Source organism: Phascolarctos cinereus, unplaced genomic scaffold (genome assembly GCF_003287225.1).
Source record: "Phascolarctos cinereus isolate Bilbo 61053 unplaced genomic scaffold, phaCin_HiC Scaffold_3;HRSCAF=262, whole genome shotgun sequence".
Taxonomy (NCBI): domain Eukaryota; kingdom Metazoa; phylum Chordata; class Mammalia; order Diprotodontia; family Phascolarctidae; genus Phascolarctos; species Phascolarctos cinereus.
This window is the reverse complement of record NW_027555736.1, coordinates 73,682,366-73,699,220: the sequence shown is the minus strand read 5'-3', so window position 1 is coordinate 73,699,220 and position 16,855 is coordinate 73,682,366. Positions and strand designations below refer to the sequence as shown.

The 16,855-nt window shown below is 45.0% G+C and overlaps 1 protein-coding gene across 1 annotated transcript in view; it reads right to left on the bottom strand.

Moving 5' to 3' along the window:
* The window catches only part of CRTAC1 (cartilage acidic protein 1), a 183,599-nt gene that overhangs the window by 25,599 nt on the left and 141,145 nt on the right, over positions 1-16,855 (bottom strand). The window contains 2 exon segments of the mRNA XM_020996911.2: positions 2,451-2,596; positions 7,002-7,136. Of these exon segments, the coding sequence (XP_020852570.1) occupies positions 2,451-2,596; positions 7,002-7,136 (281 nt within the window).

Sequence of the window (16,855 nt, the reverse complement as noted above, 5' to 3'; positions counted from 1 at the left end):
TGCCCTGCTAACGGGCTGAGAACTAGGGCCAGGAGTGAAAGAGAAGGTCCAGCAGGAGCATGGGCTTTGACCCATAAAGAGAATGGGCTATTCCTGGTGAGAGGGAGCTAACATGAAGGAGGGAGATTCCCAAGATGATGGTGTCTGCCTTTGAGCTCAAAGGGATCTTAGAATTTAGAGGTAGAAGGGATGTTAGAGATTATACAGGCGGTGGGGGCCATTCCAATTGCCATAGACGATATCCACGTTGCCATCCCTGTTGCAGTCAGCCAGGGCTATACCACGCCCATGCTGCTGTGGGTCATCCACACCTGGAATGTTGAAGAGAGGGTGAGTAGAGATTCCTACTGGGCAGTACCCAGGACTCCTGGCTGCTAGGCTGCCAGCCGAGAGAAGGAACTTGCTAGCCAGAAAGAGCCAGGCACCCCCATCCCCCAAATGATCCAAAACACAAGTTCTTCAGCATCTGTAGTCCTGAGCACCACCAGCAGGCTGCTTTGAATAAAAGATGAAGAAGACACGGTAACACTTCCATGGTCTAGGGCTATGGAGCCCTTCCAGGGGAGAGTGAAGCAAGGTGACTTCAGGGCCCATGCAGGTGGCGTGAAGCTCAGAAAAGGAGCCAGCCTGACCTTGGCAGTAGGATTGGTGGAGTTGGTACCCAGAGTTTAACTGCTGCCCTTTATTGCTACATAAATATTTGAACCCAAGAGGTGGTATTATCATATTCTAGGCTCCACCATTAGGAGAGGAGAGAGAGGGAGGGAAGAAGGGGAGGGAGAGAGGGAGCAAGAGGAAGTAGGAAGAGATGAAGAGGGGGGAAGGGTGGTACAGAGACAGGGGAAAGGGGAGAAAGAAGGAGAGAGGAAGAGGGAGAGTGAGGAAGGGAGGGAGGGAGGGGGAGAGAGAGAGAGAGAGAGAGAGAGAGAGAGAGAGAGAGAGAGAGAGAGAGAGAGAGAGAGAGAGAGAGAGAGAGAGAGAGAATGAGAATGGGGTAGGGGCAGGACTTTTTCTAGAATCTTCTTGTCAAGGGACATACTCACCTGCCCTTATGAACCCCACACTTCCCTTTACCAAAAAAAAGCCCAAAGTTCGTCTCATAGGCACTGAGGCCACAAAATCGTTTTGAATTGTGCTATTTTCATCACAACAAAATTTTCTCCCCAGGTGGAAGGAACTGCTTTCAAAATAATGCGCTTCCCTTCCTGATTCTGAGTTTTCTGGGATTGAGAACTGGAAGGGAATTGGATATTTCCTTTCCCAGAAGATCCCTAGAAAGGAGACCTTTCCATAGAAAGCGCAGGACAGTGCTCATCATGATGCCTACCCATCATTGCCCACTGGGCTGAGATATTTGTTCCTTCTCTGTGGCCCTGTGATGGAGCCTCCGAGAAGGCCTGAGGCCTGCTTGTCTCCCTCTGATCATTATCTGAACTGAAGCTGTCAATGGGTCTGGGAGAGTGGCCAGGCCTTATTCTCTGTGTGATGGGAGCTGGTGTGGAGGGATTGTCAGCATCTTCTATTAGAGAAGAAATCAGGATCTAGAAGGGGCCTTAAACATCATCTCATTCAAATTTCTCATTTTTTTTTATAGATATAGGGAAATTTCCTGATATATTTAATTTTATTTAAAAATTTTTAATGATGCCTTCTGTTTTTATATCATGTGAATTAGATTCATTTCCAAAAATATAACCCTCCCTACCTCCTGTACACAGCAAACCTTCTCTTATTATTAGTAGCAGTAATAATAATAGTAACTAGAATTTATATAGCACTTTGCAAACTGCAAAGTGCCTTACATATGTTATTTCGTTCCCTTGTAACAAAGATTAATGGAGAAGAAAAAGGCCGTTCAGCAAAGCAACCAACACATGGGTGACGACTGATGGTAAATTGAATATTCCACTGTTTCTTGCTTCTTCAGTGAAAGGAAGGAGGTGCATTTTCTTAACTCTGGGTCCAAGCTTCAACCCTCCCTCCCTTCATTTTAAAGATGAGGAAACTGATGGGCAAATGACTTGCCCAAGATTATGCAGTTAGGAAGTAGTAGAGTGGAGATTCCAACCCAGCTCTCGTCCTGAAGCCATTTCTTCGTTGTTGGTGTTCAGTCATTTTTCGGTCATGCCTGGCTCTCTGTGACCCCATCTGATTCAGCTTTTTTCTTGAAAGGGATACTGGAGTGGTTTGCCGTTTCCTTCTCCAGCTCATTTGACAGATGAGGAAACTGAGGCAAACAGGGTTAAGTGACTTGCCTAGGCTCACACAGCTAGTGAGTGTCTGATGCTGGATTGGAAGCCACAAAGATGAGTCTTCCTGATTCCAGGCCTGGCACTCTATCTACTGTGCCACCTAGCTGCCCATCACACCATGATGCTGCCCTAGGGCTCTACCACTATGTTTCAAAGGAAGGGAGGGAGGGAGAGAGAGAGGGACCCCGACCTGCTTACCCGGAAGCGGACCTTCCCATGAGTGGTCATCTGCAGATACAGGCGGTGGGGGCCATTCCAATTGCCATAGACGATATCCACGTTGCCATCCCTGTTGAAGTCAGCCAGGGCTACACCACGCCCATGCTGCTGTGGGTCATCCACACCTGGAATGTTGAAGAGAGGGTGAGTAGAGATTCCTACTGGGCAGTACCCAGGACTCCTGGCTGCTAGGAGGCTCAGGAATAAGATTTTTTTTTTGTATTTCTTTATTCATTTTCTTTACTTTGTTTTACAGTATAGATTATCAGACCAATCTCTCTTTTTGGATTAGAAGGGCTCTTAGTGATTATCTACCCCAGTCCCCTTATTTCACAGGTAAGAGAACTAAGGTGCAGAGACAGTTTAGGTCTTTGTGTCTCCAGTGCCTAGCATAGCGCCTGGCACATAGTGGGTGCTTCATAAGTGTTTGTTGACTGATTCACTATTGTCAAATGCCTAGGAAGTAGCCCAGCCTGGATTTGAACTCACATCTTCTGATGTTTAAGAATTCACCCCATTAAGCCAAGGGCTGGCTTGTCCTGGCTGACTGAGGGAAGCTTGCTTAGCAGGAAGGGCCAGACCTCTTAGCAAGCCCATTACAAGCACACATTTCCTAAAGGCTTTGGTAGAGCTGAGTAGACCAGGGCTGCCATTCTCTAAAACTGACATTTTCTAGACTTTTCTGAGATTGGAGTGGATGTCATCCTACTCCTTGGAGTTTAAGGTATTTTGGGACAATGAAAGGTAGGGTGGGATAGGAAAAGAATAACGGGACCTTGGTATCTGGAGGTCATAGCTAAAGGAATCCAGGGAAGAAATTAGATGAGTCCAATGAATCCAGAAAGCAGCAGGCCATTTTCTTTGTCCCATTCAAGGACAGGCCTTGAGACTTAACTAGAGATATCTAGTTATATCTGCACATAGGGCAGATAAGGCCAGTTGGGGCAGGGTGCTAAGACTGCCTGCACCTAGGCTGGGGCTGACCACCCCACACTAGGATCGCCTACCTGCCCTCTACATGAAAGGTCAGGAAATCAATATTCCCTCTGGACCATCTGTAGCACGATTGAGGTCTGCTGTAGTCTAGAAAAATCACTGTGCTCTATGCAACAGTCTATGCCCTGGGTGCACCCCTTTCCTCCTGCCCTGCCCTTTTCTGGAACTCCCCATATTAGGATTTCCTATTTCATTTTCTGGTCTAGAAACGTGATTGGCACTTGTCAATGACTTCAAAGGTGAGAAGGCAATTGGGCTTGCCAGAGTAGGTCCCGTTTGCCTCTCCATAGAGCACCTGAATTATCCTGATCAGGAAGGTGTCCTGATGAATGGAGTGAGGCTGGATTCTGGAGTCTCAGCAAGGATTTGATGTAGTCACGCGCCAAGTTCTCTGTCAAGATCATCGTGGACTCCCTCCCTCCTTGTATTCTGAGTAGCCCATCATGCCCGAGGCTACCAGACAACATCCCTGCCTGGCCTTAGCAGCCCCACTTTGGAGGGGTCGGTCCTAGCCTCTGCATAGAGGGCTGGTGGGGCTGTCCTAGCCTGGAAGGTCATGCCCAAGAGGGGCAGCCAGTCTCAACACACTTCCCTCTTGCCCTTACTTCTCCTTTGTCCTCCTTGGGTGTCTCCAGTTCAGTAACAAGGCCTTCCCTTGAGTGTGACAAATAAAATGGACTATTACTTTCAACATTGATTGGGCTTAACTGATTCTTCCAGGAAACCCTGTTTAAAACTGAAATAGACCCCGACCATCCAGCAGCGGACCACAACAAGGTCTGAGCAGTCAAACACCTGGAAAAGCTACAGCTAATACCTCTCATAGGAAAGGAAGGAGCACGGTTTGGGGGAGACAGGGAAGCAGAGCCAGACCTGGAAGCCATCGATTTGGAAGGTAACGGGGGTCAAATTCAACAGCCTCCAGGATTAATACGCCATTAATTTTCCATTGAAACTTCCCAGCCCCAAATGCCTGTGGCCTTCTGCGTTAGCCCATTTCTCTCCCATCTACGAGGCACCTTGACAAGGAGACGGTTCCTTTTCACAGAAATAATAGGCACCAAAGCCGCATTTCACTGCAGCATCTGTTTGGGTGATGAATGCCCTCTTGACATGTCTTGTTAAATCCCACAATCATTCCAACTTTCAATTATGGGACTAACACCTCTCCTCTCTCCTCCCTGCCTGATACCCACTCCCTGTTCCAACTTCTTCATTCCCCTCAGCTTCCATCTCTTTAGCACCTTATCAGATCCTCAGGTTTTCAGGTGTTTATTTTGTTTTTTTAATGCTTTATGATTTCTCATTGATGAGAAAAATTAGCTGCCAGAGAAGAGTCAAAAATTGAACTTGGCAATGAGAAAGGTCAGCTTCTGCTGGGAGGTCAGGAAGCTCACCTGTGATCTTAGGTTTGTTCAAGATCCAAGAATAAAGGAAGGTGAGGGCAAAGGTCATGGTATCGGCTGGGTCCTAATCAGGTTGGGTCTCTGCCAAGGAGTTTCTTTTTTTTTATTATTATTAATTTATTTTGATTTATCAACAATCACTTCCATATGCTTTTCAGTTGAAAATTTTTCTCTCCCTTCCTCCCCCCCCCCCCAAGATGGTGCACAATCTGACTTAGGCTTTACATTTACATACCCATTAAACATATTTTCATATTAGTGAAGTTGTAAGTGAAAATTAAAACCAATAGGAGGAACCATCAGAAAGAGGAAACAAAACTCAACAGAAGGTAAAAATAAGTGATAGTGATTCGACTTCCATAGTTCTTTCTTTGGATGTGGACAGCATTTTCCATCCTGAGGCCTCTGGAGATGTCTTAGATCCTCGTAATGCTGAGAAGGGTTCAGTTTAACAATCTTAGTCATTGCATAAGGTGGCTGCTATTGTGTACAAAGTCCTCTTGGTTCTGCTCACTTCACTCAGCATCAGACCATATAAGTCTTTCCAGGTTTTTCTGAAGTCAACCTGTTCATCATCTCTTATAACGCAATAGTATTCCATTACATTCATATACCACAACTTGCTCAGCCATTCCCCAATTGATGGGCATCCTCTCAATTTCCAATTCTTTGCCACCACAAAAAGAGCTGCTATGAATATTTTTGTACATGTGGGTCCTTTTCCCATTTGTTTGATCTCTTTGGGATATAGCCCTAGAAGTGCTATTGCTGGATCAAAGGGTATGCACATTTTTGTAGCCCTTTGGGCATAGTTCCAAATTGTTCTCCAAAATGGTTGGATCATTTCACAACTCCACCAACAATGTATTAGTGTTCCAATTTTCCCACATCTTCTCCAACATTTATCATTTTCCTGTTTTGTCATGTTGGTCAATCTGATAGGTGTGATGTGGTACCTCAGAGTTGTTTTGATTTGCATTTCTCTAATCAATAACGATTTAGAGCATTTTTTCATATGACTATAGATGGCTTTAATTTCTTCATCTGAGAACTGTCTGTTCATATCCTTTGACCATTTATCAATTGGGGAATGGCTTATGTTCTTATAAATTTGTCTTAATTCTCCATATATTTTAGAAATGAGGCCTTTATAGAGAGACTGGTTGTAAGAATTCTTTCCCAATTTTCTACCTTCCTTCTAATCTTAGTTGCATTGGCTTTGTTTGTTCTGCCAAGGAGTTTCAAGCAGAAAGAGAGCACTGAAGTCAGTAGCTCTGTGAAAGGAGATTTTCCTGTCTTTAGGGTGCTGACTCAGGTTGCCTGCTCTAATTTCGTTATCTAAGGTCAGAGTCCTTCCTATACGACCTGTCTCCAAGAAGGAGGTGAACTTATATATCAGGTGGCTAGACTTTCCTATGCATAGGAACTCTAGAGGAAGGGGCATTATATCAGTGAACCAGGATTAGGAGAAGCAGCGGGTCATCAATCAATCAATAAGCATTTTGTATGTGCCTTCCATGTTCCAGGAACCCCAGGGATCTGAGTACCAAGAATGACTCAGTCCCTGCTTAGGAGTATAGATTCTAATGGGGGACACAAGTACATATGTAAATGAATAAGGACTAAAGTACATAAGACTAAATATAGAGAATAAATACAAATAAATGTAAAGTGGTTAAATACAAGGTGGTTTGGGAGCAGGAGGGCACTCAAAGTTGGATAGAGTCAGGAAAGTCATCATGCAGAACAGCAGAGAGAGGTTTGGAGAGGAATGGAGGGCTGGATTAGATAAGAAGGTGGGTTTGAAAGGTGTGTGGGAGGAGATAAGGGAGAAGTGATGAGGGAGGTGGTGATCAGGACCCAGAAGAACCTATAGAACTCTAAGAAGGCATTGGGGATCATGCCCATATATGAGCTTTAAGGAAGCAGGAACTTTGAAGTTCAGTGTCTTTATTGTGGGGTGCACACAGTAGGTATAAAATAAATGCTCAGTGAATTGAACTGAATCATTGAAAACTGCCTGGTGAATTGAAGATGTTTATGAGAAAGAGCTGAGCCATGGGGAACTGGTGAACATCGGCCGGGGCCCCATACCCTGATGACATGGGGCTGAATAGATTGCACTCACCAGTGCTGGCGGCCACGTCAATGAAGGTGCCATCGCCCTGGTTGTGGAAGAGGAAGTTAGGTCCATTCTCGTTATCACAGAAAATGTCGGAGGCACTGCTGCTGAGGATGGGCCCCACGCTGACTCCTCGGCCCCCTAGGAGAGAGCAGAGTGTTCAGACTGTTGAAAAGAGGGGAAGGGCCATGTTACCTACCACCTTAGCTTGGACCTGTGTCATCATTGCAATGGCCTAGAAACTGTTCTCCCTGACTTTGGCCTAGGCCTTCTGTCCAATCTATCCTCCACACAGCAGCCAAATAAATAGCAATCCCTAAAGCACAGCTCTGACTATGCCTCTCGCCTCCTCAAGAAGCTTCACAGCCTCCCTGTTGTCTCTAGGAAAGAATAGAGAACTGCACTGTTGGCCACTGTAAGCCCTTCACAATCTGGCCCCAACTGTCTTTCCATGCTGATTTCATATGAGTCCCTTTCAAGCACTCCACATTCCTGCCATAACAAGGACTGCCTTATGCTCTCCATGTAAGATGTCCCATCTTTACTCTCGTTAACTTTGTACATGAGATCCCTCATCTTGGGAAGGCTCTCTTGGAATCCCTCAATTTCCAAAAGGCTAGGATGGAGCGCCACACCTTGTCAATACAGGCATCTTCTGTTTCCACCTCCACTCTACCAGATGTTGGTGCTCTTGCCACCCAGACCCCACTCCTCCTAATCACTTTGTGTGTGTACATATATAGAACATATATGTGTGTATGTATACATATAACATATATGTGTATATTTGTGTGTGTGTGTATATATACATATATAATTGTGTATTTCTGTATGTCCACACTGTTTCCCTCCAGGAGAACACAAGCTTCCTGAGGGCAAGAATGGTTCCTCTTTTGTATTTTTCTCCTGCACCTAACACAGCAGCCTGGCTCACTTTGTACCTCTAGAAGGACTTAGCACCGTGCCCGGCCCATAATGCATGAGTGCTTCTTGATTAATCTGTGGATTGATAAATGCTCATAAGTGCTTGTTGACTCAAGGGGAGTAAAGGATACTAATATTCCATTAGAAGACCTATCCACATCATGGGGTCAGGGAGATGGAAGGAAGCTTCTAGACTCTTGACAACTCCAGCGTAGAGGCAGCATGGTTTAGAGGAAAGAGCTCTGTCTCTAGAGTCAGAGGACCTGGGTTCAAATCCTACTTCTCACCCTTGTTACCTGTGTGACCTTGGAATCTCCTTGGGCCTCAATTTCCTTATTTATAAAATGAAGGGATCAGATGAAATGGTATTTGAGGTCTCTGCTAGGTCTGTGAATTTAAAAGAACCAGCTAAGAGATTTTCTCTAACTGGTTATTTTCCCCAAGTCTCTGTGGAAAAAGCCCAAGAAGGGACATTAGGAGAAATTAATACAGGTGTGAATGTTTTCTCTCCCTGATCACCATAACACTTCTAAATCAGTGTTGAACGGGGACACTTAAACCTAAGGAGCTGGAGAATGAGAACAAAATCATTTAATCTCTCCTCTCTGGGCCTGTCTTCTCACCTATAAAAAGAAGATTATCAGATCTAGAAGGTATCTTTCCATGCCATGATTCCATGCCTTCTTTCCAAGGAAGAAGATAACCTGTGTCCTCTGGGGGAATTACTGTGGGTCTGCAGTCCTGCTCTACCCCTATAGAGCTGGGTGAATTTGGGCAGGTCATAGAATCATGAAGACATGGAACATAATTTAATCCAAGAGTGCTAAATTTAGGACACACAAACTCTTTAAAAATATTTTGATAACTATATTCAACACAATTGGGTTCCTTTGTAATCCTATCTATTTTATTCTGTACATTTAAAACATTCTTCTGAGAAAAGGACCATAGACTTCACCAGACTGCCATAGGAATCCATGACCCAAAAAAGGCTAAGAATCTCTGATTTAATCCATGTATTTCTCCACACAGGTTCAATTTAAAGCATCCCAGATGTGAAAAATGATGTAATATGGAAATAGGAAAATGACTTGGCAAACTGTTCGAATGAACACAAGCCAGGAGTGCTCCCCCCACACTGTTCCCATCAGTTCAGCAGAGTGCCTCAGGCATGATAGGGAGATGGGGAGAGAAGGGGGGGTAGACCAATCCAGAACAGGCCTGAGATACTTCATCTTGGGTTCACCTTTCAAGGGTCTGACTGCATTATAAACCAGAGCTCAGGGCATCTGCTGATACGGAGTGACAGATCACAACTCATCCCCTCCAGATGGGGTAACACCTTGTCTGAGGTCACTTTGCCAATTTGAGATGGAGACACTCCCAGTTCCAGATGTCTGGGAAGACATTCCTGGAGGAAAGAACAGTCGCATACTTTGTCTTTGAAAATAGCACTTATATAGGCTGCCCATGTGGATGAGGGTGTCAGGGCCACCTGGGACTGCAGGGTTTAATGTTCTCATAACAAGCTCTTCATTAACATTCTAGGCCCTGTGCCTTTTGATTTCTCACTGATAATCTAATTAAACCTTTAAGGATGGAACAAGCAACACACAAGTTCAAACTGCTCTCACGGAGTGCCTTTAACAGGTAAGCACCAATTCTCTAATCACAGACACTATAGTGTAGACTATGGCAAATATAAAGGTTCTAGGCTTTACTTTTCTAGACCAACAGCAAAGGATGCTGTTGCTGGTGCCAGGGCTCAGCCTCCTCCTTCAGAAATGGTAGATGCTGAGGCCTTGCCCAGGCCAAGAGGAGACAGTGCTCAGCTCAGGCCAATGCCTGGATATCAATGGTGAAACCTTAGTCTAGAGGCTAGGCCCCTCTGAAATGCTGGTACTGCCCAGGGACTAACTGCAGAGAAAATCCATTATATCCCCTGGTGTTGGCATCTTCCAATTTCCCCTCTGCCTCTGGCCCCAAGCTGTGACACATTCTCTTCATTTTCTGCAAAGCAGGTTATTTCCCTTTTGGACAAATTTCTAAATCTTTCTAATTAACTAATTGGGTTGGGTTGAAGCCTTGCACCATTTGTAACCTGTAATTACTAGAAATTGCCATGGTAACCACACTACTAATTAGTGACAATTTATTGCCATGGCAACAGGACCATAACAGAGATGTTACCCACACCGCCTCCTTGGCAAGTTCACAACTCCAGCCAGAAGCAGGTGAGCGCCACACGTGTGGTGCTGCCCTCTCAGGCATCTGCACTAGCCTGTGGAAGTGGGGCTGCAGTAGAGACTGCACAGTGAGCAATTGGGTCTCTGTGGTCCCTTTTCTGTCATCTCAGCATGAATTTCCATGTTTGCCGGTATTAATATTTGAGTTCGCTTCAAGCTAGTATCTACCAGTCTGAGACACATCCTTAAACTTTTACTTCCTGCTTAGTCAATGGCAAGGAACACTTATTCAGCCAAAATCTTTAACCAGAACTTTTCTTCCTCTTCCTTCACATCTATCTACACCCCTCCCCATCAATAGTCACATGCCCTAGGGTTTAATAAGTCCATGGATGACAGCTCCATAGTGAATTATTAAAGGAATATTGGTCTATTGGTGGGGGGAGGGTCATATCTCTAATTTTTGAGCACTACTGGCCTTCTCACTTATAAAATGAGAGGGTGGAACTAGAGTAAGGGTTCTTAACCTTTTTAGTGTCATGGACCCTTCTGGCAGTCTGGGGAAGCTCATGGACCTCTTCTCCGAATTATCTTTTTAAATGCATAAAATAAAATATATAAGACTACAAAGTAAAATACAGTTATAAGAATTTTTTTTTAAGTTCACTGGTTCCAGGATAAGAATTGCTGGAGATGATCTCAAAAACCCTTTCTAGTTTTAATATTCTATGTTCTAAGGCTCTTCCCAGCTCTTGTTAGGGCTTCTTGCTAGAAAACATTCTTGTTTTCTAGGAGTCATCAGACAACTGTCATGATCTCCCATAAAAGATTCCATTATCATTTTTGTCAGCCCTCTTAGACAAATGAATTCTGTACATCTATGGCCTGTTTGCCTCAGTTTCCGCATCTGTAAAATGAGCTGGAGAAGGAGATGGCAAACCACTCTGGTATATTTGCCAAGAAAACCCCAAATGGGGTCAAGAAGAGTTGGACAGGACTGAAATGTCTCAACAATAACATGGCCTGTTGTATAAAGTAATGCTTTTTGTATTCATCCTAAAGCTGCTTCGTTCAAGCTTCAAAAGGAGCCTATTCTGGGATGAGAAGCTCTGAAGCATCCCTGCCTGGACCATGTCTGCTGGGGTGTGGCTTGGCAGTATATAAATAGCATTGTGATATTCCCAGGAATTTGAGGTTTTGCTGCTCATTCAACCCCACACCACACTGGGGGAGGGGTTCATTCCACATCAGGAATACTTTGCTCAGTTCTGTGGGATCCATTGTAAGAGCGATGTCAACACAGAGAATTTTGTTGAGAGGAAGGCAGGCAGGATGGGGAAAGTTCTTGAAAATGTGCCACATGAGAATTGGATAAAGGAACAGGAGATATTTAGATGAGAAGAGAAGATGAGACTTGGTAGTGCAGGGGGAAGGGGAAATGACACCTGTCTTCAGTTTCCCTATCTGGAAAATGAGGGAATTAGATTAAATGATCTCTAAGACCCCTTCCAACTCTAAATGAATGATCCTGTGGAATATCTGAAGGGCTGACTCCAAATGATACAAGAAGGATTAGGCTTATTTGTGTGGGTCTAAAAGGAAAGGCAGTGTGATGTCATGGAAAGAGCCCTGAATTTGAAATACAAAAAGGCCACTGTCCACTGTCAGTTGTGTGCTGTATGACTATGAATGGGCACTTAAGAACCCTGTGGGACTTTGACTCCTTTATAAAATGAAGGGACTGCGGAGCATAGATTTAGAGCTACAAGGGGCCTCAGAGGCTAATGAGTCCACGTTCATCATTTTACATATGAGGAAACTGAGGCACAGAGGTGTTAAGTGACTTGCCTGAATGGGGTATAGGATTCAAACTCAGGCCTTCCTGACTCCATATCCAGCACTCTATCCACTCTGTGGACAAAAGGATGTCGAGGGTTCCTTCTGTCTAACACTCTCTGCTCTAGTCTGTAAAATTAGGGCTGACTGGGTGGAAATTATAGGAAGACAAGAGGTTGGCTCAATATAAGGAAAAAATTTTTGACCATTAGGCTATCCAACCAAGGAAGGAAATATTTGGTAAGATAGTGAGTTGACTATCACTGGAAATTTTTAGGCAGAACTTGTATGGCTACTTTTCAAGTATGTTGTGGGAGGAATTAATGCCCCCACTACGTAAGAGGTAGAGAAGGTAACCTCTAAGATCCTTTCCAATATTATGAGTCAATGATTCCCAGATAACATAGAGCATCTAATATACTTACATTCTGTAAAGGCAGATGCAACCCAATCCAAGGGTAGGTAGTTCAGTTCTCAACATAAAGGACTGAGGGGTTAAGGATCGAGGAGGGAGTGTCTGGGACAACTTTGGGAACCTAAATCCCAACCCTTGGATGGGAGGGGTGAGTTGGAAAGGAAGGAGGAGAGACTACAGGGAAATGCCAAGGGTGCAACGGAAATTGCAGCAAATGCTGGGCTTCGTTTTTCTCTCATTTCAGGCTGCTCTCCAGACATTGATACCATGCCCTAGAAACCTCTTCATCCAGGAAGATCACTCCAACCCTGCAATTCCCACCTTGCTAGGGATCTTCAGCCTCTACAATCCCCCCTCTTATTAGATGACTTCTACCTTAGAGCCTCCATTTGGATAGGGTGCCCAGGTCAGCCTTGTCTTCATTTCTCACCATGTGGCATTCTCAACTTCTCAAAGATACCCCCAGCCCCTTTCCTCTTTTCAGCTTCCTTTTCAGCTTTCCTTCTGCAGAGACTTTCTTCTTGCTTGTATTTATATCCCAGCATTTATTTAGCACAATACCTGGCACATAGTAAGCACTTAGTAAATTCTTGTTGACTGACCATAAAGAACAGGAACTATTCACACAATTGATAAATGGTCAAAGGATATGAACAGACAGTTCTCAGATGAAGAAATTAAAGCCATCTATAGTCATATGAAAAAATGCTCTAAATCGTTATTGATTAGAGAAATGCAAATCAAAACAACTCTGAGGTACCACAAAACAGGAAAATGATAAATGTTGGAGAGGATGTGGGAAAATTGGAACGCTAATACATTGTTGGTGGAGTTGTGAAATGATCCAACCATTTTGGAGAACAATTTGGAACTATGCCCAAAGGGCTACAAAAATGTGCATACCCTTTGATCCAGCAATAGCACTTCTAGGGCTATATCCCAAAGAGATCAAACAAATGGGAAAAGGACCCACATGTACAAAAATATTCATAGCAGCTCTTTTTGTGGTGGCAAAGAATTGGAAATTGAGAGGATGCCCATCAATCGGGGAATGGCTAAGCAAGTTGTGGTATATGAATGTAATGGAATACTATTGTGCCATAAGAGATGATGAACAGGTTGACTTCAGAAAAACCTGGAAAGACTTATATGGTCTGATGCTGAGTGAAGTGAGCAGAACCAAGAGGACTTTGTACACAATAGCAGCCACCTTATGCAATGACTAAGATCGTTAAACTGAACCTTTCTCAGCATTATGAGGATCTAAGACATCTCCAGAGGCCTCAGGATGGAAAATGCTGTCCACATCCAAAGAAAGAACTATGGAAGTCGAATTGCTCTCACTTAATTTTACCTTAAGTTGAATTTTGTCTCCTCTTTCTGATGGTTCCTCCTATTGGTTTTAATTTTTACTTACAACTTCACTAATGTGAAAATATGTTTAATGGGTATGTAAATGTAAAGCCTATGTCAGATTGTGTGCCGTCTTGGGGAGGGTGGGGGGGGAGAAAAAGGGAGAAAAAAATTTTCAACTCAAAAACATATGGAAAAAAAAATTTAAAAAAAAAGAACAGGAACTATTCAAAAGGAATTTAGCAGGATAAGAGTATTTGGAAGCACTGATCAGACTTTGACTCCCTTCAAGAACCTTGGAATTGTTAGGGGAAACCTACTGTCTACTCTGGGATTAATAAGATGGGTCCCTAGAGAAAAAAAAATGACCTTGAAAGAGTCCATGATTACAGACTTATGACGGCCCATAGGAGATCATGAAAACAGAACTTCATGGTACTGGGAAAAGCTGACGAAGGGAGAGTAAAGTACTAAGAAGAGAGCAGAGGGAGTGACAATCAGCCCCTTAGCTGTATCTTGGCTTTCCCAAGGCAGAAAAATGGCCTTCTGGTGCTAGGATATCTGTGTCCCCATCCTAGAGACTGGGTAGAGGGTGGTGATGTCTACATGGCAAGAATATTCCCTTTGGTTATAGCCCTGGGAGGTAAAACAACTACCTAGGAGAATAAATGTTACCTATCACTCCTATCCATCCTCTCTCTGCAGCATGTGTCTGTAAGACAGTGAAGGAAAAGTGAGGGGAGCATTACATATTTATCACTTTTCTTTAGTCAATGCAACAGGAGAGAGGGTGATTCCTAAACCTGTGTGCAAGAAGACAGACTACGTTGAAGGGCTTTGCGACTCTTTAACCTAAGCAGCCCTGAGCAAGAGGCATAACCTCTCTGGGTCTCAGTTTCCTCATCTGTAAAGTGAAGAGGATAGACCAGAAGATAGACAGTCCCTAAGGTCCCCTTCCAGCTCTGAAGCTGGTGGCACTATAATTACGCAGCTGCCTGCGGTGGCTAGGGTGAGAAGAGGGAAGGAGGGGGTCCTGGTGTTCCTGGTCCTGGTGCCTCTGTCCTTGGTCATTCCTCTGGACTGATACTGATAACAGAGCAGCAGGGAGGCCTCAGCTGGGCTATGTGCATCTCCATCTCTTCCAATAATGACTTCCTATAAATCAGATCTGCCCTCTCCTTTGTTCAGCCCTGCTCCCAGCCAGCGGCAAAACTCCCCACCCAACATCATAAATCCACTTTCATTTTCTTTCTAAATTTCTTTTAAGATTCCTTTAATCACCACCTTTCATCCAGGGCAGATGCTCCCTAAATAGTCTGAGCCCAGTGGAAGGGGGATTTGGGGGTGGGCGGAAGGAGAAGTTTGGTCAAGGAAGATGGAAAATGAGAAAGGCTGAATCTGGTTGGAGGAGGAGAGAGAAAGCTATTGGCTCGGGGAATAGGCAGTGGCTGTGAGCGGGGTCCCAAGAGGCTTTTCTGTGGCTGGGGAGTTCTGGGGCTCCCATTTCTCATCCGTGCCTGGGAGCTATCTCCTGGCCTTCCAGATAGGTAAGGGGCAAAGTGTCCTTACTATCCTTCCTAGCAAATGGCCTCTGGGCTCTCTTTGCTATGGGACAAATGCTCCCTCCCCCAGGGCATGCAACTCCCTCGAGAATTGGCTGGATGGCCACTAGATGGCACTGTGTGCCAACAGTGTGACCATAGACAGCCTTGCTTGTAAATCTGGAGAGGCTTCTGCCCCACCCCCACCCCAGTTGTGCTTTGACGGAGGGGTGATCAGTGATCCCCAAAGGGCTGGATGCCCTCAATCAGATTGTTTAAGTCAAGCAAGACCCTGACAGGCTCCTCAGGGGCTCCACGATGTCCTCTACCTACCTCTCCATCACCTGAGGTCAGCGAGACATTTCATTTCCAGATGTGGGGGGCAGGGCAGTTAACTAGCCACGTCTTCCTCACTGACCCTTTCAGGTCCCTCCTCTTGCAGGACTGGGCATGTTTCATGCATGCTCTGGGGACACTGGGACTCTCTCTCCCTATAGCAGCTCACGGCCTGCTTCCTTCCAAGCCATCCAGCTCAGAGGTATTATCAAAGCAGGGATGACATTATCTTTAACTCCTCAGGGCCTGTGGCACAGTCCTAAAAAACACAAGCCCCACGGAACATTTTCTACTCCGTTTTCCCTTCTTGGGGCTTGCAGGCGAAGCTGTTTGCTTTAGCCAGATGTTTTAAAGTATTCCATCTAAACTTTACTCACATCCTAATGGCCAAGGTACCCTTAAAATCCATACCTGAGGCACGCCGCTGCCTGCCAGAAACCCCTGCTCTTTAAGGGAAATACATGCCACCTTCAAACGGAAAAGGAGATGGGAGGTAGCCCTCATCCATCTCCCCTTCTCAATGGCTTAGAGACAGTTGGGAAGGGTCACAAGGGAGAGCCTTTGAGGGGGGTCAATGATGACTTTGGAGAATACAGACAGGGAGAAGGAAACTTCCCAAGGCTGTACAGGCTCTTCACAGTCAGATGCTTTTAAGGCACTACGAAGCAGCTGTAACATGTACGGTGGCGCCCCCCCACCCCAGCTGCCCTCTCCTCTTTCTGAGCCTTTCTGAAGCTGGGCAGGCACTCCCTTCACACCTGGGGCATCCAGGCCAGGGCAGCCCTCATTGCAAAGACCCTCTGTGTCCCTGGAGCCAGTCCTAGGCTCTCTCACAAGTCTGTTTCAGCCCTCGTGGAGCTTGTTGGTTCTCCTGGTTCCTGATCTTCCAAGCCTCTTAAAATCAATACCAGCCCAGTCGGTTCAAACCTATCCAAGGGGCTTTGTCCTATTTTTTGCTTTTTTAAAAATCCTGTTCTTATTTAAGTACCCCAGTCTTCTTAATTAGAAGGGAACTCTGGCATCGCTGGAAGATTTCTAAGCTGGGAGACCCGGATTTAAGTCCCAGCTCCTCTGATAACTAGCTGTGATCTGACTCCCCCGCCCCCATTTCTTACCCCTCCCCCCCAGTAAATAATTTTAACTCTCTGGGTCTCAGTTTCCTCTTTTGCAAATCAGAATATTAGACTGGATGATCTCCAAGGTCCCTTTCAGTTCTCAGAGTCAGGGATCTTTATTCTTTTAACAGAGCCTTTTATGCACAGCCCTTCC